The following is a 27,162-nucleotide window of genomic DNA, read 5'->3' on the forward strand; positions in this document are numbered from 1 at the left end:
TAACTGCTGGAAAGCATCGCATTCATGAGACGTGTCTGAAAATCAAACCCAGACGACAAAATAAGACTCATAATTAAGACGCACATATGATTGCTGTGAAAAGTATGAAGTGCACATTGTTTACTTGATTTACAAAAAAAAGGTTAGTAGAGTTGGCTATTCAGCAGCCAACTCTCAAAAAACAGATGTCGGAGTGTCCTTGAATGCATCAACAGGAGAGTTTTCCAAACAGTCACTGATAACAACTGTATTATCACAACAACATAAAAAAGAAAAGTAAAAAAACTATTGTTGGTGTGTTCAAGGACCCTCTAAAATCATCTCTAAAATACGATTGATAAATAAAGAACTCTGCTTGAAAGGTAAGAAACGTTCACTGATTTAAATCAGAAAATATCTTTTCAAGAAATAAGTATACAAGACTAAGGCCTAGTCCAAACCTACACGGGTATTTCTTGAAAACTGGGTCCTGTCCACCCAGCGTTGGCGTTAGCTCTAGATACAACATGACAATATAAATAATGCTGCATGACATTGGATATAAATTATTCATAAATGTAGTTTTAATGGACACTGAAAACCTTTATCTACAGACTCTATCACTACGTTTTTTTTTTAAAGAAACAGCAAGAGATAGAGGAGGAGGGGCTGAGGAGCGGCCATGTGCAATGTTGTTGATCAGTGGGAAGTGTGTTCATTTAACATATTTGTGTGTCTGTGTGTGTGTGTGTGTGTGTGTGTGTGTGTGTGTGTGTGTGTGCTGATTACACAGGAAGACAAGGAAGAGAAAGAAGGGAATTTCTGGGTCAAGAGACCACTCTCTCTCTAACACAGACACAGAAACACACACACACACACACACACACACACACACACACACACACACACACACACACACACACACACACGCACACACACACGCACACACACACAGACACACACACACACAGACACAGAGATTTGTCATGCAGTTGTAAACAGTAGGGACAAGTCTGTCTCTCCTCCTGCAGTAACATGTCTGAGAGAAGAATGAACTCGGTCCATTTACTAACTCTTTACTCCATTTACTAATTGTAATATTTCAGCCCATATTAAACGGATTTCTGCAATTTCCTCTTGTCGTTCTCATATATGTATTGTCGCAGTCCGAGAAAACACACCTCTGCAGAGTAGCAGACGAAAGGAGGAGATGTGATATGAGGCAGGAAAGGTTCATCCTCAGGGGAGAAGGAATGGGATCAGCATATTTCCTGGAAATATGACCATTGGATCTTGATATTTCCTTTTTTATTTGTGGAAAATCTTGTCCTAAAAGTGTTGCCTAGTGGGACGGTCTGGGGCTCAGCAAAACCAGTAGAAACCCTCCTCTGGGGACCAGACATAAAATAAAAAGATGAGGAGACTGTAGCTTCTCACAATACTCGGGTTCCGTAAATCACCACTAGCCACTGAAGTGACGGGTCAAGTCACAAAATAGTCCAGAGTAGGTTTGACATTGTGTACAGGCATGCCTTTGTCTCGTAAATAATATATATATATATATATAGATATATTTGTGTTGTGTCTACATGAACTTGAACTGTGCTGGGCAGGCGGAACATAGACACATGATCAGTGGTAAATCCGAGCGAAGTAGAGTGCAGAGCATATTGCAGGCACAGAGGCGAAGTGCATAGTAGGTATACGTCATCATTGCTTATGGCTTTGGCTGTGCCTTGAAATGTTACCCCTATTTTCCACTAGGAGTGTCTGCGCTGCGTTCAGGCTGCGTTCCCGTTTTGTTCCGTCCTCCGCCACGCGCCATACCACACCGGGAGCGTCTTGCTGCCCGACTCGCAGATTTTATTGTCTCTACAAGCACTTGAAAGAACAATCACGTGTTTATTAGTTAGTACCTTTCACTCCAAGCACTCCTGCAATTAAACTCCATGCCTTCTCTTTTCTGGGCGTTGTCCAATTAAAAAGACTTTGTGGTGTCTTATGTTTTTCCACCTCCAAGATGAATCTCTTGTCGTCCATGGTGTTGTAGAGAAGACAGAAATATACGTTATTGGGGGGTGTCTTTAGATGAACTAACTGGATGCTGTTTCACTTCCTGCCCTGCTGTCCGAACACTCTGTGGCTCGCGTGAAAATAGACCTATCTTAAGCATTGACTTAAATGGCCGCGATTGCTCGCGGGGGGTTTCAGCACTTCCGGAATGCAGTGCAGACGCGCCCGGTGAAAAATAGTGGTTAGGGGTTTCGGTATCCAACCCTAGTTGGGTACCGAAACCCGGTTCCACTATGGATCCAGTTCCTACACAACCAGGAGGAATCGGACCGGATTAGAATGCAAATTTTGTGTCAACTGAAATATTTTCCCTCTGTTGCTCTGAAACAGACGTAAAAATATCACACTTTCTCTGTAGTCTACCGTTACCTAGCTACCGTAAATGTAGGCTACTTTTAAAATGCCATATTTTCCCTCTGGGCTCACCAAAACGGACGTAAAAGCATATTAACCATTCACTGCTCATGAACGCTAGTAAACACATTACATCTTTGATGTCATTTTTCAGTTTTTCAAGAATCGGTTTAGGAATTGGAATCGTTTTAAAAGTACCGGTTCGGCAACGGAATCGTAAAACTCCAAACGATACCCAACCCTAGTTAGGGGTAATAAGGTCAAAGTTGTAATAATTTGAGCGGTGCGCCACGCTAAGGGTAGCCCTTCCTCCAAGATGTCTCCACCGCTCTTCCCATAATACAAACAAAGGCAGAGCTAGCGCAGAGCAGCTTCACCACAGATCATGTGTTGGCAGCTCAAGAGGGTGGTGGAACGTACCACTTTAAGAAAGGGGGTAGAATAGTCCAAGTTGTGCTGGCCTTTTTAACAAGGCATATTCAACATTACTGTTTTTTTTTTTACAGGATTTAGTAAGTAGAGTAATTACACAAACACTGTCGACGCATGCTTGTGAGCTCGTCGCACCTCCCCTGCCACCAGGAGCACAGATGGAAAGAAAAGGCCAAGTGATAAGAGTCGTCAGATTAGGTCATTTAATCTGTCCTTAGTCCCTTCTTTTCTTTCAGCGCACTCCAACAAGGAAAAGCTACACCGATGGAGATCGGTGTTTGTCCTCGCCGTCAATCGCTTTCTGTTTTTGGACTTTAATCCTTCCTCTGAACGCCGAGTTTCTTTTTTTTAATCTAAAAGCATCCATTCCAGAAACCTCTCCGCCACAGCTTCTGCCATAGATCTAGCCGATGCTCCGTCGCTATGATCTCTCCCCTCTTCCTGCCCCCTTTAGCTCTGGCTGGTGGACGTAAAACGCATCACTTCAGGACTACGGGAAAGTTGTTAATTTTTATGTAAAAGTCTCCACTATAGCCTTAGTTCAGTGATTGCTATTCATGTTAGAATTTCTGTTCCCGGACAGTGGTAGCGACATTTTTTAAAGATTAAAAGATTAATTTTCCTTTAAAAATCTACAAAATGTATTAAAACTAAAGCAAAGACAATTAAAAAATCCATTTTTGTTTAATTTAAAAAAACATTTTTGTGAATGCAATGCATTTACGTGGATGTGAATAACTACATTATACATTGGATTTTTAAACTGTAAACAAATTGGCCTGGAATTTACACTGGTCTACCCTTAACACGCTCTTTCTCTCTCTCACACACACATACACACACACACACACACACACACACACACACACACACACACACACACACACGGTGGAACATTCTTCAAACTGAACAGTCCCTCCCACACTTGACAGAAAGCACCTGCTTTAGCGACGTCAAAATGCACGTACACACACGCACACCACACACACACACACACACACACACACACACACACACACACACACACGCACACCACACACACACACACACACAGAGCCCAGTGTTGAGAACTTCCATGGGAGGAAAAGTCAGCAACATTTTCCAGTGGCGTGTCTATGTAAGTAGTTTGTTTCTTAATTTTCCGTGTAATGAGCAGAGTAAAGGACGACAGACTTTTAAACAGAGTAAAATGGAGGGAAGAGGAAGAAAAGGGCACTGGGGAATACGTCATTTGGAAAAATGTCATTATGAGGTAAACAATTTCTGAGTGAAATGCATTTGGTGCATGTGGTAATTTGAAATGAAAAAGACACAAGATTTGATTTAATCTTCGGTCATGTGGCTTTCGTGCTTTAATGCATGTGAGGAATTTAAAATATGATTATAAATAAGCAAATTAGTTAGTACCAACCCAGCATAAAATATTTGTATTCATGTTTCCTTGGATTAGGGTGGCACGAAAATCATGGTTGCAGCTGTCGCCGTGGTCTGTAACGCCCTGCAGTGCCCTGCTACACCATGAACTACTTCAACTACTATTTCTAGTCATAGTTCCATTATCTGTATTGTGACTATTATTGCCACTGTTCATCACACCCCCAACCGGCACCGTCAGATACCGCCTACCAAGAGCCTGGGTCTGTCCGAGGTTTCTCCCTAAAAGGGAGTTTTTCCTCGCCACTGTCGCACTAAATGCTTGCTCGTGGTGGGAATTACTGGAATTGTTGGGTCCTTTTATGTTATAGAGTGTGGTCTAGACCTTCTCTATCTGTAAAGTGTCTTGAGATAACTCTTGTTATGATTTGATATTATAGATAAAATTGAATTGAATTGAATGTACATCATATTATTAATTTATAAAATATTTTAAGTTTTGATTAATTTATGATTACTGTTTTGGTAAAGGCAGATATACATATTTTTCTACCAATTTTTTTTATAAAATGTATAGTTTTGCACTATATTTTGAAGGTTTTTTCTTTACAGTGATTTGTCATATTTATAATTTTTAGATGGACACTGTTAAAGTATTTAATAGTTAAGTGTGGAGGACATTGGAAATAGTGGTTTGATAGAAAAAACAATCTTAACTCAAGGTCTTTTAAAAATAATTTACAATTAGCCTGACAAGCCAGACCCACATCAAGATGTTGGGTCTGGGAACTCACCATTGGCAGGGCTCAATCCGAGAGGCGGGATAAACGGTTGTCTTTCAAATTCCCTCTGCATGCAATAGGATCGCGCTACAACCAACCAGAGCAACCCTAGTTGATAGATTGAATTTTTGGCGTATCCGGTCGGCAAAACTCCGAACACATCTTCCTTTTTTAAGAATGACTTCAGTGCCGTTCTTTGTTCTTTTCTCAAAGAAAAGCTTAACTCCAAGTCTTCCAGAGTCGCGGCCAAAAGCCGATTCAAAAGGCCGCTGTTCGCCAGCAGCAGCAGCCATCTTCTTTGTTTTCAAGTAGCAGGGAATTCACACGGAACCGTCGCAACTCTGCCGTCATTATGTTAAGCCCGCCCACCAACTCTATACACGATGTGATTGGCCTGACTAGAGTTTGGTTTTTCCAGCTCGCAAGCCAACGGAGAATTGCTAGACGACCCTGGCAGCAAATTACATTTGCTGCCGCTAGGGTGCGTCTAGATTTCTAGGCTAATTTACAATAGCTCCATTTTTGTAATCGCTCCAGTTTAAAGAAATGCAAACAACCCAGAGCGTTTTTTTATCCTCCTATCCTAGAATGTATGTGTGGAGTAGCCAGACCTTATTCCACAGCGCTGTGGAGCTAGGTCTGGCAATGTGAGACTAAGCTATATGTGATGACCGAACATGTCATTTCAAAACTGTGGGTGTTAAAGGAACACGGCGGGATTCTAGCTTATTCACCGTATCCCCCAGAGCGGGGTCCATTAGATGTATGGACCTCGCCCGGGTCCATACATACCCGGGCAGAGTGATTTGCTCGCAGCACCTGAGAAGCCCCGTGGTGAAGAGCAGAGAGTTCACTCAGAGTTGGAGTAATAATCACTCCGCCCAAGTAGCAGTGCTTCGCCTTCTGAGAATATAGTTCCCAGTATGTATATGGTTAGAAGATGACTGTGTCTCATGTGACCTTGTTATTTGTACACGCTGTGACTATACAAATCACAACATGTAAATAGGAAAATGTTGGCGTTATTTTGTCACTTATTGGGAGCAGTAGGCTAGTTGGAACCGGTTACCTCCAGGATCTGTGCTAAGCTAGGCTAGCGGTGGGTGCGTCAGACAGAGTTACGATACACACGGAGATGAGAAGGGTATGTATGGACTTACCTAATTCTGGGGGATATGGTGAATAAGCTAAAGTCCCAATAAGTCGGCGTGTTCCTTTAAAGTAATCCGCTGGTAAACAGCTGGTTTGGCCTCGACAAAGGCAGAAAAAACAGCCTCGGAACAAACAAATGTTTATGGACTATGGGTGTCCATTGTACTTTTGGCCATATAGTTTTTGAACAGATGATGTGATAACAGATAGTTTATGATTGTACTGAAGGTAAATGGGCGATAGAAGATTTCCATCAGCTTATAGGAGTGCATTTAGCGACTGAGAAAAGAAGAGATTCAGAGTATTAAAAGGCATTAGTCTTTGTGTGTGTGTTTTAAAGCAGTGTGTTTTAAAGCAACGCGATGCAGCTTACGATCCGTTTCACCTACTGTACGCCGCTTAATGGAGAGAGAGAGAGGAATCTCACACCCTTGACCTTACCCCTCGTTTCAGAGTCCCCCTCCAAACTGATTTCTCAACTGTATCATCACGTCACAACGACATAACAGAGGAAAAACGTGCTCTTAATCTTCTTTGTTTTGAGGGATATTTTGTTCATTTCTATAGTGCTTTGAAACTTTAAGAACAAGTGTTAAATAAAATGACTAGATGTAATGATTTGAGCACAGAGAAAACATAAACCTAATTGGAAAAAAATGGAAAATGTCGGAACATGTGTGTGTATCAATGTCTGCATTAATGCGTTTATGTGTTTTAGCGTGTATGATGCATTCACGTCTGTGTGTATGTGTCTCTCTCTCTCTCCTTTCTCTCTCTCACATCAGTCTACCACCTGTTTTCCCAGAGTTATGACCTCAGCCTGCAGGCTTCTCTGCCTAACACTGCCAAACTACATACAGCTGTAAATGTGTGTGTGTGTGTGTGTGTGTGTGTGTGTGTGTGTGTGTGTGTGTGTGTGTGCATGTGAAGGAGAGAGAGAGAGAGAGAGAGAGAGAAAGAGAGAGAGAGAGAATATGAGTTTGTCAAGACAGGAAGATGAAATCAAAAGTGACAAAAAATATGCAATGGAGTAAACATGTAATAAAATGTTTGTGAAAGTGAAGAAAAAGAGAGAGAGAGAGAGAGAGAGAGAGAGAGAGAGAGAGAGAGAGAGAGTGAATGCATGCAACAGAAAAGGCTCAATACAAACACAATGGCTTCGTTTTAGACATTACATCACTCCTTCCTCTCACTTCATTTTCCACTCATTTCTTTTTTTCAGTATATCTATTGAGTCTCTTTTCTTTTGGTTGAAACTTCCTGTTTACACTGTATACAAACACGCGCACGCACACACGCACGCACGCACGTACTGAGTTCCCTTTTTTCTCTTTGCAACCAAAACTCTTAATACACATCTCAGGATCAACTCTTGTACCAGAACACTGACAACATTTGACAACATTGGAAGGAAAAAGGACACCATCCTGGGACGGGCTATAAACCTCTCTGTGACTGGAAGAGAACATCGTCCAATACAATTAGAAAACGCTCGGGATTCTGCCTCACTTGCTCATCTTCCTCACCTTTCAAAGAGGTCATGAAATAGCTCAGTGTCCCAATACAGAATTTATTTTTTCACTTTTAGATGTAGCAGAATGTAGCCAATTGCAGTCTAATTTTATGTCATGTATATGTTATAGTAGCACTGCTATTCACTGCTATGAGGCTATAGTGGAAATGTGTGCCATCAGCGCGGACCGACCCGCACCTATATGGAAAAACCATATTATAGAGCCGCTGTGTTTTCAGTCTTAATGAGTTTGTTTGACTATCGGCCAATAATTCAGTGCCTGAATAAACACACACACACACACACACACACACACGGGTCCTAATGACAACACAAGGAGCAATTTATGAGCTTCTGTGTGTGTGTGTGTGTGTGTTGTTTTTAAAGAGGCCATAGTAAACAGTGTTTTTCAGCACATATCCTTCACTTTATTCCCCACTGGTTGCATATAAAATCAAGTCAGAAATGTATTTGGAATTATTTCAAGATTAAACTGAAAGTAGTTTGTCTAAATATTATCCTTAACAAGAAGTTAACTTTGAATGTTTTCTCGGGCTGAACCACACGTGACTTCATTAAGATTTGTGTCCACATTTGTCTCTGGAGACGTCCAAAGAGCACCTCAGAATGAAACACAAAAAGTAGTTTGCAAGTACAGTATATGTCCCGTACATCTGAAGCACTTTCTTTACCACAAACTTAAGATGACATCATAAGTCCAGAATGCACTGTCCCTGTAGCTCTGGTTTAGTCTCCACTAACTAACTAAATTTGCCTCTTTAGCTGCAAAATGTTCCACCAGCTAGTTGACTTTTTGTCTGTCTGCAGTTTGATGCTATAGGCAGGTTGTGTAGAGTATCAGAGCTTGTTTGCAGAAAACATCTGCCTGCTGCTGCTGGAAACAACATTACTGTAATGAGAGCGGTGAGACTGAACCAAAACTAAAACTATGTGCTAAAAGAAGCTAAAAGCGTACAGTTGAGGGTTCAGAAGTTGGAGTGACACCATTCACATTACATCTTATTTATTGGTCATATTTATTCAGGGCACCTTTCAGATTGAAGAAGCAGGAAATAATAAAAAAATACACACGTAAAAGGGGAGATAGACAAAGAGAGAGAGAGAGAGAGAGAGAGAGAGAGAGAGAGAGAGACAGCTGGACAGATATGCGTGAGAAGAACATAATCTCTGTGGGAGCCGGCCTGCGTGCGTGCTCACACACACACGCACGCACGCACGCACGCACGCACGCACACACACACACACACACACACACACACACACACACACACAGAGACAAAGCTCCTGAACTACTGTAGTGAGAACAGTGCTAGTGCTAGCTGCTGCTAGCGTCTCCCAGAGGCTGCAGTGTTCATTACAGCAACAATACAACAACTGTTGGACAGAACAAAAGACAAAATGGCTCGATGGTGTTTTTTGCCTCCAACGTCGCCTTCCAGGCAGCTAACCCTAACCTTAACCCTTAATGTAACCATTGCCGCGTTGCCTGGAAGGCGACGTTGGGGGCTTACAACACCTAACACTGTCAAAATGTCCCTTCTGAAGCCCAATGGATGACGTGGATGGTGTTGAAAAGGTCAGGACAGAGTGCAGAATATCTTGTGTGTTAATTTGCAGCAGTAACATCTGGTGAATGTGTTTGTGCGTGTGTGTGTGTGTGTGTGTGTGTGTGTGTGTGTGTGTGCGTGCGTGTGTGTGTGTGTGTGTGTGTGCGTGCGTGTGTGTGTGTGTGTGTGTGCATGTATGTGTGTGCATGTGAATATGCACAAACGCATAGCACAAATAAACAAAGCAGGTCTGCCTGAACATGTTCAGGCATCCGAATGTGTTTATACTGGCAGTGTTTTATATTGCTTTCTCTCTCTCTCTCTCTCTCGCCCTCCTACAGCTCCTTCTGTCACACAGCTGTTTGGTTCTTTATATTTACTGTTTCAAGTTAACAACAAAAAATCCAAAATTAAATATGGAAACCATTACTGCTGTTTGTCTGACTTCATATTCTCAATTAAACCTCCTCCTCCTCTCCTGTTATGGTCCTCCTTTTTAACTTCATCTGTTTTAACCTCTGTCAATATAATAGCATGTTAACTTTTATTTGACCACTTGTGAGACTGTCCTTTTTTTCTTCTTCTTCACACTGTGATCCTGTGACAGTAGGTACTGTGTAGAACTGGTTGTTTTGACTCGCCACTTTGTTGGCGAGTTGTTGGTTGTTTCTCAGCTGTGTGAAGACGTAGCTCACTTGTCGGTTTTAAATCCACTTCAAAAGGGCAATTCAAGAAAGTCAGATCATCGACTTTCTTTTGCCAAGACAAATAATCTCGTCAACCAACACATGCAAGATCATTATGCTTCTTTCCGTGGAACTGGCCTCAATTTCCCTTTGTTAGATATGCAACCCATTTTTAAAGCCAAAACCTTTCCTGGGAAGATCCACTTCATAACAATGGACAAAAAGGCATGGTTCAAGAACTTTTATCTCGCTTATCTTTATTTTGATCTTCATCTTTCATTAGACGTATGGTCTGATAGTGCTTCCTAGAGGTATGAGTAATTTTTGCTCGGAGAATGGGATTTTTGCAGTGCCAACAGCAATTAATTTCATTAAATTTGTGTCAAGATCGGAACAAATCAACTTCATCAGTACCACTAATGATCTCCTTGTCCATCTTATTAAACCACATAAACAATCTTGAATACAAGTAAATAATCCCTTTCATTTTATTTACCTTGCATCCTGTCTTTTCATATTTTGTTGCCAGCCTGACTCACTTTTAAAAAGATATTAAGACTGAATATGAGCCCCGATGACATACTGAGTTTGACATATTTGCATGGTATTAAGTGTTTTTAACAAATAGCTTAATATGAAGAGACTTTAGACATTCAGTGCTACAATATCTTAACAATAACATGTTTTCAGTAAAAGGCTTAGTGCGGATTATATTTCAATGTTTCAGATTTTGGCACTCTATCAGCTTAGATGTGCATGGATTTCCCTTTTTTTTTTAAAACCTAAAACTTTTCACTATCAACACCGAGGACCATATTTAGAGGGATTAATGGGACTTCTGTCCTCACCCTTACACTCATTTCTGCAGGTTTTATGCTCAGCAAGCATTTTTAGTAGGCTATATTTATCTATTTATTTACTTTTGTAAATGTAACCTTTGTAAAGTCACTTTTTATGAAATGTATTGTCTGTTTTGTCTATCTTGCCGTCTTGGCCATGTACCGTTTGTAATGTCCTGCCTCTCTTGTATTCTTGTATTCTTGGTGAAACCGAAGAAAATTGTTCACATCGAGTTTTTCGTATTCATATTCATATAAAAAAATGCTCTGGGTCCTACCATGAGGGAGTGTCTGTTGGCCGACAGCAGTCCCGTCCCGTACCCGCTGCTCAGAGCGCCCATAGCGCCGTTGTGCGTATGTGCGGCCCCAATGAGGTTGTGCATTTCACCGTGCCCGCTGGCCATACCCGTCGACGGTCCTACCGCGTGGCTCCGCAGTACGTGGATGGCATCGTCCAAACGCTCCAGGCGGTCCTCGATACGACTTTGCTGCAGAGTGACGGGACACAGAAAGAATGAGAAACCCGCTGAGGTTTTCTTACTTATCTCCGAGGATCTTCTAATTCTGGTCTGGTAATATTCACATTAACGTTACTAGCCATATTGCAACGAGCTAGTTCAGCGTAGCATGCCTGACTGGAGTTTTCTAAATGAAAAAGGATTAGTCCAACGAATCGTTCGGTTTGTAATGTGTATATATATAAATATATATATATTCATATTTTTGTATTGGAAAAGTACACAATGTGTTGTGTGTGTGTGCGTACATACCAGAGAGTGCAATGGAGCCTCATAGTTTGGCGATGACGCTCCCTGTCCGCCGTTCCTCGACCAGACAGCTGAACTGGCAGCTAGGAGAGAGGAGATAAGGAGACGTCATCAGGAGAGGAGATGGGGAACAAGCAGATGACAGCGGGAGATTAAAAGCAAGGACATAAAAGGGAGACATGAGTATTTTGTGTTTTCGTTTAGTTTAGTTCAAACGGGCATCCCTTCATCTGCATGTATGTTATGTGATAGACTGCCGACCTGTCCAGGGTGTATCTCACCCAATGCAAGCTGGGATACACTCCAACCCATCTGCAACCCTGCACAGTGTGCAAGTGTGTATAGAAAATTGATGGATGTCTGTGTGGATTAGAGCACAAACCTATTCTCCTTTGATATGTCGCAAAAAAGAAACCACTCAATGTAGCACCACATGGCAGACAAAACATCTTTACACACAAGGAGTGTTTCATTGTATCCACTCGTGGTACTCGGACATAATAAACCGAGAGATGAGGAAGGGAAGACAAAACAAACCAACTCATATCTCATAGCAGAAATGCTAATATCAGGCTTTTGTCTTTGAAAAGGTACAAGTGGTTGATTAGCATGGCCCCTTTGCAGAATAAACAAGCTTTGTGTCTCTGTTCTTTTCTGCTTTTGTGTTTGCCGTCGCTCTGAAGGGTCCTATCTGAATCGACAGGTCCCATTAGCTGGTAGACAGACACAGCGACTGAGTGTTGACAGGCTGGTATATAGAGGCCTTTCAATAGCGTTTGGGTTTCAAATGTGAGACAAAATTTAAAGCACCAATTTTACCCATATCACTACAAACACATGTTGACGCCCAAGTTGTAGCCGGCCATGCAGATAGATTGGGTTTTAATTGGGTTTTATTTGTCCAAGTTTTGAAGGTAGCTATCTCTTTCTTCTGTTATTGTGGTGGTGAATGGAAACCAAATATATTTGATACATTCCTAAGTAGAGCTGGGCGATATGGAGACCAAATACATCAATGTCGATATTGCGGCAATATTGTAGGGTTGACTTTTGGTGCTTTCACAAAAGCTTTTACAAAATATTTGTTGAGAGTTTTGATTAATCAGTAATTTGGACACAGTAATTAAATCACTCCTACAGATTTAACCTGATTGACTTCAAAATTGATCAGTGCAATATAAAGACCTTAACGAAGCTTTTATGCTTTCGTTGAACGGTGTGGACGTGGCAAGGGGGCAAATCTTCATGTTACGCCGCGAAACAAGAAGTGGTTGCAATACGTTGTATCCATTGCCCCGCACTCTACGCACTGTTCGATTATTGTGCAAATGCAGGGCCATGTTGACCGGCATCCCACCAATATGAGGGGCCCGTTCATCGTTGCTTGCAGCTTTCATTATCTCCTTTTCTCATTCCTCATCTCCTCTCCTCCTTTATTCCCTTTTCTTACCCTTCCATGCTTGTTCTGCTTGTCTTTTCTCCTCTTACGTCCTGTCTGCCCTCATCGCTGATCTCTCCTTTGTAACACTGATCTCATCTCATTAGCTTGTGTTTCTCCCGTTTTTTTTAATTGTCTTCCCATTTTGTCTCACGGTCTCTTCTCTCCCCTCTCCTTTATTCATATTACATGCTCATTTCCATATGCTAATTAATGAATAATCACCTGGGTACATTCATGTGCAAATACAAATATATGTATTAAACGCCAGGGTAAATTGTTCCAAGTCCAACACAGTAAAACAACCTCACAGAATTAGCCTTGGATATCAATTTGCATGTAGTTTGCTTTAATAGGCTTCATTTCTAATTTGTAAAAAGCGGAGTAACTCTGACACAATGATAAACACCAATTATGGTTTAGCAGGCAATATCCGAGGCAGCTATAATGACGAGGAGGAGGAGAAGGAAGAGGGGAGGGGAGGGGGCTTGTGTTTGCAGAGCTGGTAGGTTTGTGAACGATTTGTGGAAGTGGTGCTCGTAATTAAAGCTATCAGTCACAAGGCGCGGCACAGAAATATCTAACGGTGTGTGTAGCCGCGGCAATTAGAGACAAATTTGACACAACTATTATTAGGAAAAGTCATTTTTCATTTTAAGGAGCAGCGAGAGTTTTCAACATCAGCTATGAGGCGGAGTAATTGGTGGAAAGAAGAGGAAGAGGATGGAGAGGAAACAAAGCAATTATGAATGTGTTTTTATGGTCTTATATTACGCCAAGTAATATAAGAGTAAAAGTACCTTGTCAGACAAAATCTACTGTATGAACTTCAGTCTGGATTTAGAGCACCATGTTCTACTGAAACCTGTCTTATTCATTTATTTGATTATATTCGACAAAACTTTGATGAAGGAAAGTATGTGGACATGATTCTTCTTGTTGAAGGGACCATATCAGATCGTCAGGATATTACTTGTGGGGTGCCCCAAGGTTCAATCCTTGACCCCCTTTTATTTTTAGTTTATATCAATGACATGCCAGCTGCGGTGAAATGTAAGCTGCTTTTATATGCTGATGACTCTGCATTACTGGTCTCTGGGAGTGATATCAGTGAGATTGAGGAGACTCTAGGTAATGAATTAGATAGTGTTAGCAAGTGGCTCATAGACAACAGGTTTTCAATACATCTGGGTAAAACTGAGTCCATTTTATTTGGAACAAAAAGGAAGTTGTCTAGAACAAATGCACTTAAGGTCACATGTAATGGCACTGAAATAGTGTCTCAGAAAAGTGTCACATACCTGGGCTTAACATTAGAGCAGTCATTAACCTGTAAATCTATTGCTGACAAAATATTATCCAAGTGTGCCGGTAAACTGAAATTCCTGTATCACAGGACAAGGCATCTACATTTTTCTATCAATAAATTACTGGTTGTATCACTGATTCAATGTCATTTTGATTATGCATGTTCTGCCTGGTACTGTGGATTATCAGTTAAACTTAAAAACAGACTGCAAGTAATGCAAAATAATGTTATCCGCTACCTGTTAAATGCACCCCCCCAGACTCATACTGCTGCCAGTACATGTTAGTGTGGAGCAGTTAAAGTTGAATCATATGTATAATGTCATAAATGGCTTTGCTCCCAAATATTTACACTCTCATATAAAAATGGTTCATACACAGCATAATCACAATACTAGGGCCAGTGTCCGTTCTTGTAAAGTGCCCAGAGTCAACAACGCAGCTAGAAGTGCTTTTTTCTATACAGGTATAACATTGTGGAATAATCTGCCACTTTCCCTCAAAACTGTAAATACCAGAGAGGCTTTTAGACATCAGGTTAAGGCATTTTATGGAATAGAGTAACCAATATTTTTAATTAGAGTAGACTGATTATTTTATGTGATCTGTGATTTTAGAATGCTCTTGAACCTTGGGTGATTTGTGTTAAATGTTATTGTCTTTGTCCTGCTATAGGTCTTTGTCATGTGTTAAATGTTCTAACACCAAGGACCTTGTTGGAAATAAGTGTTTTTTTAACATGTTATCCTTTGGATTATGTTGTCTGTCAAATCCAAAATAAAGTGATTCCACTTAATGAGCAGAAATCCTTTGCAATGATAATAAAAATAAAACTAGCTTTATAGCTTTGGTTAAATGTGTACTATTTAGTTTACATTAAATACCTTTACTCTTCTTCTTCCCAGAGCTGTATTTTAAGTCATTTGAAAAAAAGGTCCAGTCAGGTCAAAAGTCATTTACAACAAGTTCAAGTCAAGTCTCAAGTCAATTGAATCAAGTTCAAGTCTCAAGCCATTTTAAACAAGTTCCAGTCAAGTCTCAAGTAATTTAAACCAGGTTTAAGTCAATTCTAAACTAATTTCTTGAAACAAGTTCAATTTGAGTCTCAAGTTGAGTCTAAGTAATTATTTGAAACTAGTCCAAGTTAAGTTTAGTCAAGTCAAGTCTAAAGTACATTTTTGAAACCAGTTCAAGTCAAGTCTCAAGTCATTTAACACAAGTTCAAGTCAAAAGTTCAAGTTATGTTGCAGGTCATTTGAAACAAGTTCAAGTTGATTCTAAGAAATGATTTCAATAAAGTTCAAGTCAAGTTTAAAGTATTTTTTCAAACAAGTTCAAGTCTCAAGTCATTTGAAACAAGTCCGAGTCAAGTCTTAAGTCATGTGAAACAAGTCAAGTCTTTAGTCATGTGAAACAAGTCCAAGTCAAGTCTCAAGTCATGTGAAACAAGTCACGTCTTAAGTCATGTGAAACAAGTCCAAGTCAAGTCTCAAGTCATGTGAAACAAGTCCAAGTCAAGTCTTAAGTCATGTGAAACAAGTCCAAGTTAAGTCTCAAGTCATGTGAAACAAGTCACGTCTTAAGTCATGTGAAACAAGTCCAAGTCAAGTCTCAAGTCATGTGAAACAAGTCAAGTCTCAAGTCATGTGAAACAAGTCAAGTCTCAAGTCATGTGAAACAAGTCCAAGTCAAGTCTTAAGTCATGTGAAACAAGTCAAGTCTCAAGTCATGTGAAACAAGTCCAAGTCAAGTCTTAAGTCATGTGAAACAAGTCCTAGTCAAGTTTCAAGTTTCATTGTTATTTGTGTAATTCCTATTCCATACCAAGTCAGCTCTGCCTTTTAGTTTTTGGTTCTGCGAAACACAGCATAGCTGCTGTGTTGTAATTGGACGGTGAGTGTCATGTGCTACCTGTGAGGGAGGGTGGGGAGCCGACTGGGGTGGAGGGATTGGACGAGAAGCTGTTATTCGTGTGGTCTGGGGAGTAGATCTGAAAAAAAATATATATATATAGAAGTCAGAGAAGCACGTAGAACAACATCTAGAGCTAGATGACGACTCTAAAAGTTCCAAAGAATATTAAAAAAGACAAATACAATAGAAAGACAAATTAAGAAACAATAATTTTGCATTAATAAAATACTGAACAGGTATCTCACATTTGAATGTGTGTGCTGCACTTACCGATGCAAGTGCCTTCCCTAAGGCGTCTCCTGTCTGAGAGCTGCTGGCTGCGGCGCTCGGCGCTCGGTTAGCTGTGGCACACACACACACACACACGCACACACACGTGGGAAAAAGAGGCATGTATTCTTGAAAATAATTCACATACAAATCCAATTCTGTTACTATCATAATTGATTTGTCTTTCTTGTTCACACACACATTGTGTAGCAGTTGTGCCTGGTTTCCTTTTTACTCTGTATTTGTTCTTTCTTACACTGCAGGAAATAACACAAGGAGTAGAAGAAGTGGAAGCTCCCAATGGCCTTTTTTATGCATGTGGATTTTGTCCAATGGACATTAAGTCAACACATTGATTCAAAACTCCTGTCGGCAGATCACAATGCATCTCTTATGTGGAGCAGTTTATACTTTGAGCAGAGCATCGTTGTGCAAAATGTTGATGCTGACACAGAACATTTGATGGCGTGACCCTTCTCAAATAATGTGACAAGAATCAGGGGCAGAATTCAATAGGAACCGACATTCTACATCTACATTTGTTCCCATTTTAAGTGACTGACAGCATGTGTTTGTGCAAATGCTGGACTTCAAAACAACTAAATCTGTTTCACACACTCGAAAAGCACTGAGGCCAGAGAGGAAGGAAGTGACCTCACAGGACCAGATGAGCGCCCACACACACACACACACACACACACACACACACACACACACACACACACAAAGAAGCAGAGAGACTCTGACATGCTCACAGCTCATCTCTCCTGATAGCAGATCCCAGATGGAAAGTTTACGCTCGCACACACAAGTTAAAAACGTGCACGTCACACAGACACAGCAAAACACATCCTTTCATGGCAAATGAATCCATTACAAAAATTGGCAGGATGGGACTTCTTTAAGCTGTTAGAGAGAGAGAGAGAGAGAGAGAGAGAGAGAGAGAGAGAGAGATATAGAGAGATAGGGATGAAGACATAGAGAGAGACAGGAAGCAGCATATGTTTTGGGGTTAAAGCCTCATGTCTCACTCACGCCATACCACTGGCCTAGTAAACCATCCAAGGGATTACTGCCACACACACACACACACACACACACACACACACACACACACACACACACACACACACACACACACACACACACGCACGTATCCTGACTTGACGCATAATTTAGAACATGTGCAGGAGAAAATCTCTTTTCATAAATGAGAGCTTATAGCTGCAAAGGAGGAGAGCATTCAGAAGACAAACATCTAGTTATTTAAGTTTGCATTTTATGTAACATTTATTTTTTTTATTATATTTTTTATGCATTTGGTTATTTTTATTTCTTTAGTTCTTTCTTTATATACTCTCCAGGCATTACTGTAAATATCCAGTTACATCTGCCATCTGTAGTTCCTTTGCCATATCCCAATTCCATATTCCATATTAGTTGTATGCCCTGCATACTACTAGTTTTCATAGCACTGCGTTTTTGCAGTTAGTATACAAGTAATCAATGTACTTCAACTTTTTGTTCTAAAAAGGAAATGAACATTTTATGTTTTCTTCTTCTTCTTGGAGCTATGCCATCATTATCCACTATTTTATTTGCAGCTGTGAGTAGCTCCTCAACTTCCTCTTAGCATTGCACAGTGGGACCATCAACAGCACAATAATAAACATAAAGCTTTCTTTTTTTGGTAATTTTCTAAACAAATATGTTTGCCTGTTTTTTTGCATATATGGAAAAGAAAAAAGGATTGCAAAAAAGTAGGAGTTGCAGTGGTGGATGAGGACATGATCCCTCACCACCTTCCCACCAATAGTGTGCATTGGAACGCACAACAAAGCTGTGGATGGAATTCTTGGGTTGCGTCCAAGATTGCATACTCTGCACTACATACTCAATGTATACATTCGATCAACATACTTTTGTGTAAATAAACAGTAGTGTGTATCTTTTCGGACACACTAAGCTGTAATTTTCAACGTCACCTCCTGAGAGTCTCCTTGCCGTTGGGAGACGTGTAACCATGGTAACCCCTGCAGACCTCAGCTTTATCACCAGATAATGCTTAAATCACTGAAAAAGGCAAATAACTAGACCAACAGTCGCAGGTATCAAAATCGCAGATTTAAATATGTAGAAATGTAAATCAGAGCGTTATTGACGTTATAGAGCTCCTTGGTTTCTGCCCGTTTGTCTGTCATGAATGTTGTCGTTACTACCACGTTGCATTGTGGGATACTTTTGTAACTAAAACTAACTAACTGCTACTAAATAGCATGTTAGTATGGAATTTTGGACGCAACCTTGGTCTCTAATCCTTCTCATTTTAGTTCTAAATCTAAAGACTACTTTATTCAAATTACATACTGCTGGACCTCAAATGATATTACACCCTCTTTTGAAAAATTAAACGCTCACATGCCGCGGACGGAAGAAAAAATGTACAGTGTGTTTCTTCACAAAGATCAGCAGCTGTGGTGAGTTTGGATTCATGTCATTTACAATGGACATGAATTGTCACGTTGGAAAAGAATGATCAAAATGTCCACTGTAGTATGGCTGCAACTAACAGTTCTTTTCATTATCGATAAATCTGCTGGTTATTTTCTCGGTTAATTGATTAAACACTTGGTCTATAAAACATCAGAAAACAGTGACATTTTTTACAAAATTCTAGAGTCCAATATGACTTCTTTCAGCATGTCTCCGAACATTTACGTTCCCATACTGTACAACTAAACTGCATTCTCAATTTCATTTCAAGGGAAACGTATTTTCTCCCGGATTACGTTTGTTTTTGACGTATCACAAATACCATTCTTATCAAAGCTGTATAGAGACGAGGCTGGGGTGGATGGAAACAAACAGGAATTGTATCCAGGAGACCACTGTTTGTGTCCAGCGTGAAACCAAAAGTCAACGTTGACTTACTTAAACTTACTTAAACTAAGTTTACTTACGTAACATACTTAACTTACGTGACGCACGTCCCGCACCTAACGTACTTAACTTATGTACATAACTTACCTAACAAACGTACTTATTTGAACCCAAACCATGATTTTTGCCTAAACCTAACCAAGCATTTCTGTTGCCTAACCCTAACACAGTAGTTTTGTTTCAATTCACAACGCTAACCACGTGTTTAAAACGCCGATAGTTTCACAACATGCGCCTGTTGCTGGTACTAACGTAATCCGGAAGAAAATATGTTTCCCTTGGTACGTAATTGAGAATACAGTTTAGTTGTATAGAAATGTAATTTTTAGGAGACAGGGTTGCATCTTCAGATGTCTTGTTTTGTCCGTCCAATAGTCCAAAACGCTTGATTATCAAGACAGTTCGACAGTTAATCAATTAATTGATTATAGTGAAACAAGACAAACAAGATCATCATCGAGGGGAGACTGTAATATAAAACATTGCTCAACAAAATCTGCTTTATCAGTCACAGCAACAAAACAGTGGATGTTATCCCAAATAATAGAGAATGTATTACTCTTAGTCGGTTTAAAATGAATGTTAAAAAATGGTTTAAAGACTTAACTTTCTGATATTAATGAACGTCTGTTACATTCAAGCCATTGCCAAATGAGTTGCTACAAAGCTAACTAAGACTATCAGCTCCACACAACTCTCTCTGTATTTCTCAGTATCGCTATGTTCAGAAAGTTTTGTCGCCCAGGCGACTTTTGCGTGCAGAAACTCGAGTAAAGATAATGACCTCTTTTGAAGAGTCCATCATGTTTTTTTTAATCCTCCGTGTCCTCTTTGGCTACTAGCAACTGTGTGGAGGAGGGTTGGGGGCTGTGCGCAATCACGGAAGGCTTGTATCATGTGGACGCGCCAACAATGTTGTTGTCATTACTTAGAATGTGTGTTTAAATGGATACGCTCTGGCCGGTCCTACAGGTGTATTTATGAATGTTATGATAATTTATCATTTTTATATTGTTAGATATGCGTTATATACATGCTCAGGGACAACAGATGTAAGGTAGCAAGTTGTGCTATATCTGGTGCACTTCATTTATTGTACATTGTCCATGTATAAAGTATATCAATAAATGAAAAGACACGGCTAGTTGTTGCAGCGCTACACTAAATGCTTTGTATCCACTCCTGTGGTATTAATCCACTTCAATGTGTTCCAGTCACTTTCCTTTTCCCCACAATATAGACACGTCCAACACTGTTGAGCTAGCAAGCAGGCACCGAGAGCTGACGTTTTGTTGATAAGAAAATTATATTTTCCAAATCAATTGTAACTGACATGAATCCATAGTACTGTAGTTGCTGTTCACCAACTGCCAGAGAAACGTCTGTAAACACTGTGCATCCGTGTTTAAGGGTTCATGTGCGCACACACACGTGTTTCATGACTTTATATTTAAACAACAGCGTCATGGTTTTTATTAGCTTCATGTTGTGTTTACACTCATCTGCGCGGGCTCGTGTGTGTGTGTGTTTGTGTGTGTGATATCTTTGTGGAATGTGGTCAGTGTCTTCCCATGAAAACAAACTTTCAATCTGTTTCTTATTGCTTTCCTATTTGTTCTATGGGACTGAAAGCATGGGGTACATATGGCATGCTGTGTGTGTGTGTGTGTGTGTGTGTGTGTGTGTGTGTGTGTGTGTGTGTGTGTGTGTGTGTGTGTGTGTGTGTGTGTGTGTGCGTGTGTGTGTGTGTGTGTCTCAGGGATGTCAAGGTTACGCCAAAATGGAGTACAACAGTTTTTCAGTTTTCCTACCTCCTGCCTTCTCCCCTTAGTTTTTAAGTGCTTTAAACCTTCTGAGTCTAATCACTGACACTTATAACAAGTTAATTTGCAGTAAATAAAAACGAGGTCTTCTGACTAGAAAGAGCCAGTTATGTTGTCTTTCAAGTGGTAACTGCGAGTTGTTCATCTGTGGATTATTCCAAGGTTGAAACACAAACACAGCGAGTGCATCCAAGTCATCACTCCAGGATGACAACATCAAACTGATCAGTTACTTTTACAGTTGTATAATCTTGTCTACTCCCAAACAATGAGTAAAAGTTGCTATAGATAGATTTATGATAAGAGTAGTCTATATCCACAACGTTGCACTTCCGTGATTGTTCAGGAGCCGCCAAAAAGTCTGCTGGATGTCTTTCATTTCGGCCGGATGTCCGTCACCTTCTGCTTTCTTTGTGTTGGCATTCTAAACTCCGGTGGATCTATGAGGACTATGGTGAACTGCTCCTCAGATCTCTGCAGGGTAAATCCAGACAGCTAGCTAGACTATCTGTCCAATCTGAGTTTTCTGTTGCACAACACACGTACACATGTTCCACCAAAACAAGTTCCTTCCTGAGGCTATTTTGCAGAGGCACTGTTGCTCCGTGCCGCACCTAGCGCTGCCCAAGAAGATTGTGATTGGTTTAAAGAAATGCCAATAAACCAGAGCACGTTTTTCTCCCATCCCAATATGCTGTGTGGACTAGCCAGACCCTCCTCTGCAGTGCTGTGGAGGAAGGTCTGGCAATGCGAGACTATGACAAGAGTGAAAGCTTACACACAGCAGAGCTTGTTTACGTCTTTAGCAAAAGTCCAGTCAAGTGTTAAGTAAGTGCAGTGTCAAAGTCAAGTCCAAGTCAGGAGTCAAATCCAAGTCAAGCGTCAAGTCCTCATTGTTGTGACCTAAGTCTGACCCAGGTCCAAGTCTGAAGTCTTACGTCTACAGCTCTGACACACATGTATGCAAAAAATGATTTGTCTATAGGCATTCAAACAAGTCAAATACGCCTTGACATGAACATGTGGCCACACACCAGTGGTCACATACTATTAATAGATAAACACGAGTCTGCAGCCATACTAGCAGGCTGTGCTTCTGTGCTTTGAGCTACTGTCAGCATGCTAACATGCTTACAATGACAATGCTAACATGCTGAGGTTTAGCAGGTAACTTGTTTATCTTGTTAGCAATCTTAGTTCAGTGCGTGTGCATGCTAACATTTGCTAATTAGCACTAAACAAAAAAATACAGCTGACATTAAGAGAAATGCCATTCGTTTTTATGTATTTGGTCATGAACCAAAGACAGATGGCGCTAGAGAGAAAGTCAGGAGATCACCGAAGTGATTACAGGTTATCCTGAATGGGACACGGATGTCTGGAAGTGTCAATCCATTCAATAGGTGTCGAGACATTTCGCTAAAAACTGAAAAACTCAATCTCATGGTTGCGCTAGAAGAAAAATTTGGGCATCACCAAAATCGGGGGGAATCATCTTCTGGGGATATGATTTTTTGTACAAAATTCCATGGTAATCCATCTACTAGATGTTGACATAGTCTGTGAGCATAGTAGGTGGGGCTAAATCTTGACAGGAAGTAGCTCAGTTCAGCAAGCGTCTATTATCCAAAAATAGAATTGCAACTCAATTTTAAAAAGCAACTGCACCATTTCTTGATAACCATTTTATAGGAGCCAAAATAGCAGTTTTTCTTTATATTTAAAGAACAATAGCTATCATTTCAAGACTGCCTATATTTTGGATATAGTTCTGATCCACTGATTTTGATTGACAGCTAGGCCACCGATTGGCAAATCGCCCACACCATAGTAATTGTGGGTGTGGTATAGTTAATAAAGAGAAGTTGGAAACAAGAGTGGAATGTTTTTGGAGTCCTAGCTTTAGTTGAGACCAAACACAGTTTTTAAACCAAGAAGTCATCCTATTTCATCTTATTTGATATCATTTAAGAAACCATCGGTATTATTTATTTTTCCCTGATTCACGCACATGCTACATTAGCCTACAACGTTTTGGTAGGATCATAAAAGATATATTTCTACAGGTGCGTTAAAATCACTCTTCTATTCCTGGGGCAGTGGCTATAACTTTGAAACGCAATAGCCACTACACTTTTCTTCAAGATACAAATGGACACCGGTGTCTTACCCATGATGCTTTCTGTGCCGTTGGTGGAAGCGGTGCAAGAGGCGGTGCTGTAGTGATTGCCCCCGCCACCGCTCCCTCCCCCTCGGTGGAAGCTGGACATAGGAGGAAGGCTGGAGCTGATATCTGCAGACGAGTGTGACGGGTAGCTCTGCAGAGACATGGACAGAACTACATGAAACTGAGTTTAACAAGACAAGGATAAACTACCGCAAAACAGTAAACACTACCTACGAAGAGGATACACAAAACAGAAGTGGCGATAACCACGAAGCCTCTTTTATTGTAAAATTACACAAAGCTCTTATTCATTTGAAGGAATTACCATATAGTGACCTTTGACATATTTACAGCTTTACATTTGTGTACAATTGTCATGTAATATAATATATGATTAGATGTCAGACTACTGACTTCACCAGGCTTTGATTTTAGATTCATAACTGTCAGTAACCACAGCAAATTTAAGACCTATATCATAAAATCATAAAAGATTCAGATGTTAGAGTCCGGAAACATCGTCTGAGACAATTTCCCCGATTTCCTGATTGGAATTATAGGACTGGTCTCTAGATTGGCTGCTGGGTCTCATTTGTAGTCGTAACACAGTGAATTGTATTTGGACTTACAAGCACTACAACACCACAGAATAAAAAATAAAAAAAAAAAACATTCCAAAGCGCTGCGGGAACATTTCAATAAGCATTAGATGTAGTGTTACATTGATGTAGGGAAATGAAGACCTGTTGAAAATTATTTAAGACCTAAAAGACAATACTTTTTTTTTTTTTTCGAATTTGAGACTTTTTAAGGCCTAAAATTTTGATTTGAGTGTAAAAAAAAAAAAAAAAAGAAAAGAAAGGAAAAGGAAAGGAAAGTATCCCAGGTGTGTGATTGACAGCTCTGCTCACCAATCTGTCGTGAGGGTGAATCCCGCAGTAGGAGGAGCTCTGGGCGGGGCCGTGGGCCGAGTTCCCGCCCCCCAACATGCTGCCGTGGTAACCCTGCTGGCTCATACTGCTACTACTGCTGCTCCAATGATCGCCACTGTGGTGACCGTCTGATAGGGAGACACAGAGAGAGAGCGAGACAGAGAATTTCATTAATTCAATGAATTGAATTGATTGAATTGAATTGAGAGAGCGACAGATAGAGAGACAGAGAGAGAGAGAGAGAGAGAGAGAGAGAGAGAGAGGGATGTACATGTGATGTGCTGGTTTGAGATCAGGCACAGTAAAAGCTAGAGATTGTCCGATACAATTTTTTGCTTCCAGATACCGATTCCAATAACTGAACTTGTGTTTTGGCTGATACAGAGTACCGATCCGGTACCAGTGTTTTGAAAAACACATATATTTGACTATGTTTTAACAGCTGTTTACTACTAACCACGTATTGGGTTGTTTTTTATATTCCAGTTCGTCATAACGAAAAAAGAACATAAATAAACTACGTTCAAGTAGATTTTCTTCAGGTCTAAATGATGTGGTATCGGATCGCTGCATAAAGTCCAGTACTTTCCGATACCAATACCAACATGTTAGGCCGTATCGGAGGCTTTTCCGATACTGGTATCGGTATAGGAACATCCCCAGTAAAAACATACTAGGGTTTCTCTCTGCTGTGACCAGTGGCTGAATGTAACTAAGTACTTATGCACCATTTACTCAAGTACTGTACTTAAGTACATATTTGAAGTACTTTACTTGAGTCTTTTCTTTTCATGCCACTTTCTACTTCTGCTCCGCTACATTTCAGAGAGACATCTTCTAGAGTTCAGAGATGCTTAAAGTTATCTTGGCACTCTCGTGATTTCCACCTTCTGCCAATGCATGCCTACTAGACCCGTTTTGACCATCGGGAGAACGCAGCCACACACTACATTTTGCTCTGCACAATGTTGCTCCTTCACATTTGGTGTGAACGAACGTTAGGTTTGCCAGCAACTACTTGTTGTCTGTATTGTTTTCTCCAACAAAAAGATGCATACCTTATCTGGGCAGCTGTTACAATAACTAATACAATACACAACTCAAATTGTGTGATATTGGTATAAGAAAATGTTTCACAGCATCTGTGTGTGTGTGTGTGTGTGTGTGTGTGCGTGTGTGCGTGCATTTGTGTGTGTGTGCGTACGTGTGTGTGTGTTAGGGCTGCACAATATATTGTTTTTTCATTGTCATCGCCATATCAACTGGCACAATAAACACATCGCGAAAGACACTGTTTTTGTGTTAGTTGAAAGACAATATCAGTAGAAAACTGCACTTTAAAATGTGACTGTTGTTCCCTTTTTAGTGGTGCCTTTTACATTTACTACAACGTTCAATTTGATCAATAAACGAATGTGGGAAATGACTTCCTTTCATTTTTTTTTCAAATTCAACAAGCAATTAGTTGTATTTTAGCAGAAAACTGAAAGCAGCAGAACTGAGCAACTAATGTCGTTATCGCAATATTCGACAACATAATCGCATATTGCATGCTTTCCTCACATCGTGGAGCCCTAGTGTGTGTCTGTCTGTGTGTGTGTGTGTGTGTGTGTGCGCGTGTGTGTGTGTACCTGGCATGAAGAATGAGCTTGGGAAGCCAGCGCTGGGAGGTTTGGAGGAGGGATAACCCGGTGAGTCCCTGTTGTAGTCTGCTGTACTGGCAGACGGAGCGTACACCTGCAACACAAAACACAGAAAACACACAACGTCATTCAGAGAAACTGCCCGCTGATCAAAGCTCAACGTGTTCTCATCAGAGACTCACAGCCAAAACAACTTGAGGCCCAACAGGAAGCAGCTTCTGACAAGTCATTTCCAGTATGGGCTGCAACAGATGATGGATGTCTTTGCTTGGTAACGCACACATCAGACTCAAACATTTACATAAAGACAGTAACTTATTTCAATTTTTTTTTTAAATACAGTAAATCTCTGTATACAGTGTTTGACGTCGACCAAAATCCCCATTATATCATGCACACCAGAGAATGGACCCACGACTGCATGACTCAGGTGAGTAAAATATAAATGTTTTATAAGCACGCTAATAAAACTACAAGCAACAGTGTCCAGTAAACAACAGGCAAAGGGAAATCCAAAAAAAAACAGGCAATGGTCAAAATCGAAGGGAAGACAGAAACTCATGAATACAGGACACAGGGAAAAACGCTCAAATGCTGAACACATGGAAGCAGACGATCTCGCACCGGAGTAAAGAAAAGACTGAACTTATGCTGTGTTCCAGGCAACTCGTAACCCGTGTTTTCACAACCTTCTACCCGTGAAAGTGCCCTGGAACGGCAGTCAAACCCGTAACTTACTACCCGTGAGCTCCCAGTTACAGTTTTTGACGTCACACACACATAAACAACAATGGCGACCCCTGTTGATGCTGTACAGACACCGGTGATTAACGGTGAAATATAGAAATAAATAGACATAAATAGGCAACGTAAAGTAATTCCACACATTGTAATCAAAACAATACACATACAATTGTGTACTACTACAGGTTATGTTTATTAAATGAAGCCCAAAATATGTCGCCGACTAGAAATCGCTAGTATCAGCTAGCACTAGCTAACGTCAACGTTGGGTAGCCGCTAGCTTACGTTGACCAGAGCCGCAGAAGGGTTTGTCGTGACTTTGCCTGGAACGCTACCAAGTCGCGAGTTGTGACTTGAAGTCTTAACTTATGGGATAAAAATTGTGTCTGGAACGCAGCATTAAATACACAAGACAGGGGAGATAATGAGACACAGGTGCAACACATGAGGGCAGGGACAGGTAA

At 40.6% G+C, this 27,162-nt stretch overlaps 1 protein-coding gene across 7 annotated transcripts in view; it reads right to left on the minus strand.

Annotated features, from left to right (window-relative positions):
- LOC116034850 (transcription factor 4) overlaps window positions 1–27,162 on the minus strand; it is a 321,332-nt gene that overhangs the window by 17,927 nt on the left and 276,243 nt on the right. For 6 of the 7 annotated variants that reach the window (XM_035991804.1, XM_031277607.2, XM_035991805.1 and 3 more), the window contains 7 exons: window positions 25,943–26,048; window positions 24,291–24,439; window positions 23,383–23,530; window positions 16,450–16,520; window positions 16,177–16,255; window positions 11,523–11,602; window positions 11,031–11,240 (listed from right to left, as the gene is read on the minus strand). In XM_035991804.1, coding sequence (XP_035847697.1) covers window positions 11,031–11,240; window positions 11,523–11,602; window positions 16,177–16,255; window positions 16,450–16,520; window positions 23,383–23,530; window positions 24,291–24,439; window positions 25,943–26,048 — 843 coding nt within the window. Of the gene's footprint in view, window positions 1–11,030; window positions 11,241–11,522; window positions 11,603–16,176; window positions 16,256–16,449; window positions 16,521–23,382; window positions 23,531–24,290; window positions 24,440–25,942; window positions 26,049–26,136; window positions 26,200–27,162 lie in introns of those variants that run through there. The other variant, XM_031277610.1, reaches the window with a different exon arrangement.

This window comes from Sander lucioperca, chromosome 14, assembly GCF_008315115.2.
Source record: "Sander lucioperca isolate FBNREF2018 chromosome 14, SLUC_FBN_1.2, whole genome shotgun sequence".
Lineage (NCBI taxonomy): Eukaryota > Metazoa > Chordata > Actinopteri > Perciformes > Percidae > Sander > Sander lucioperca.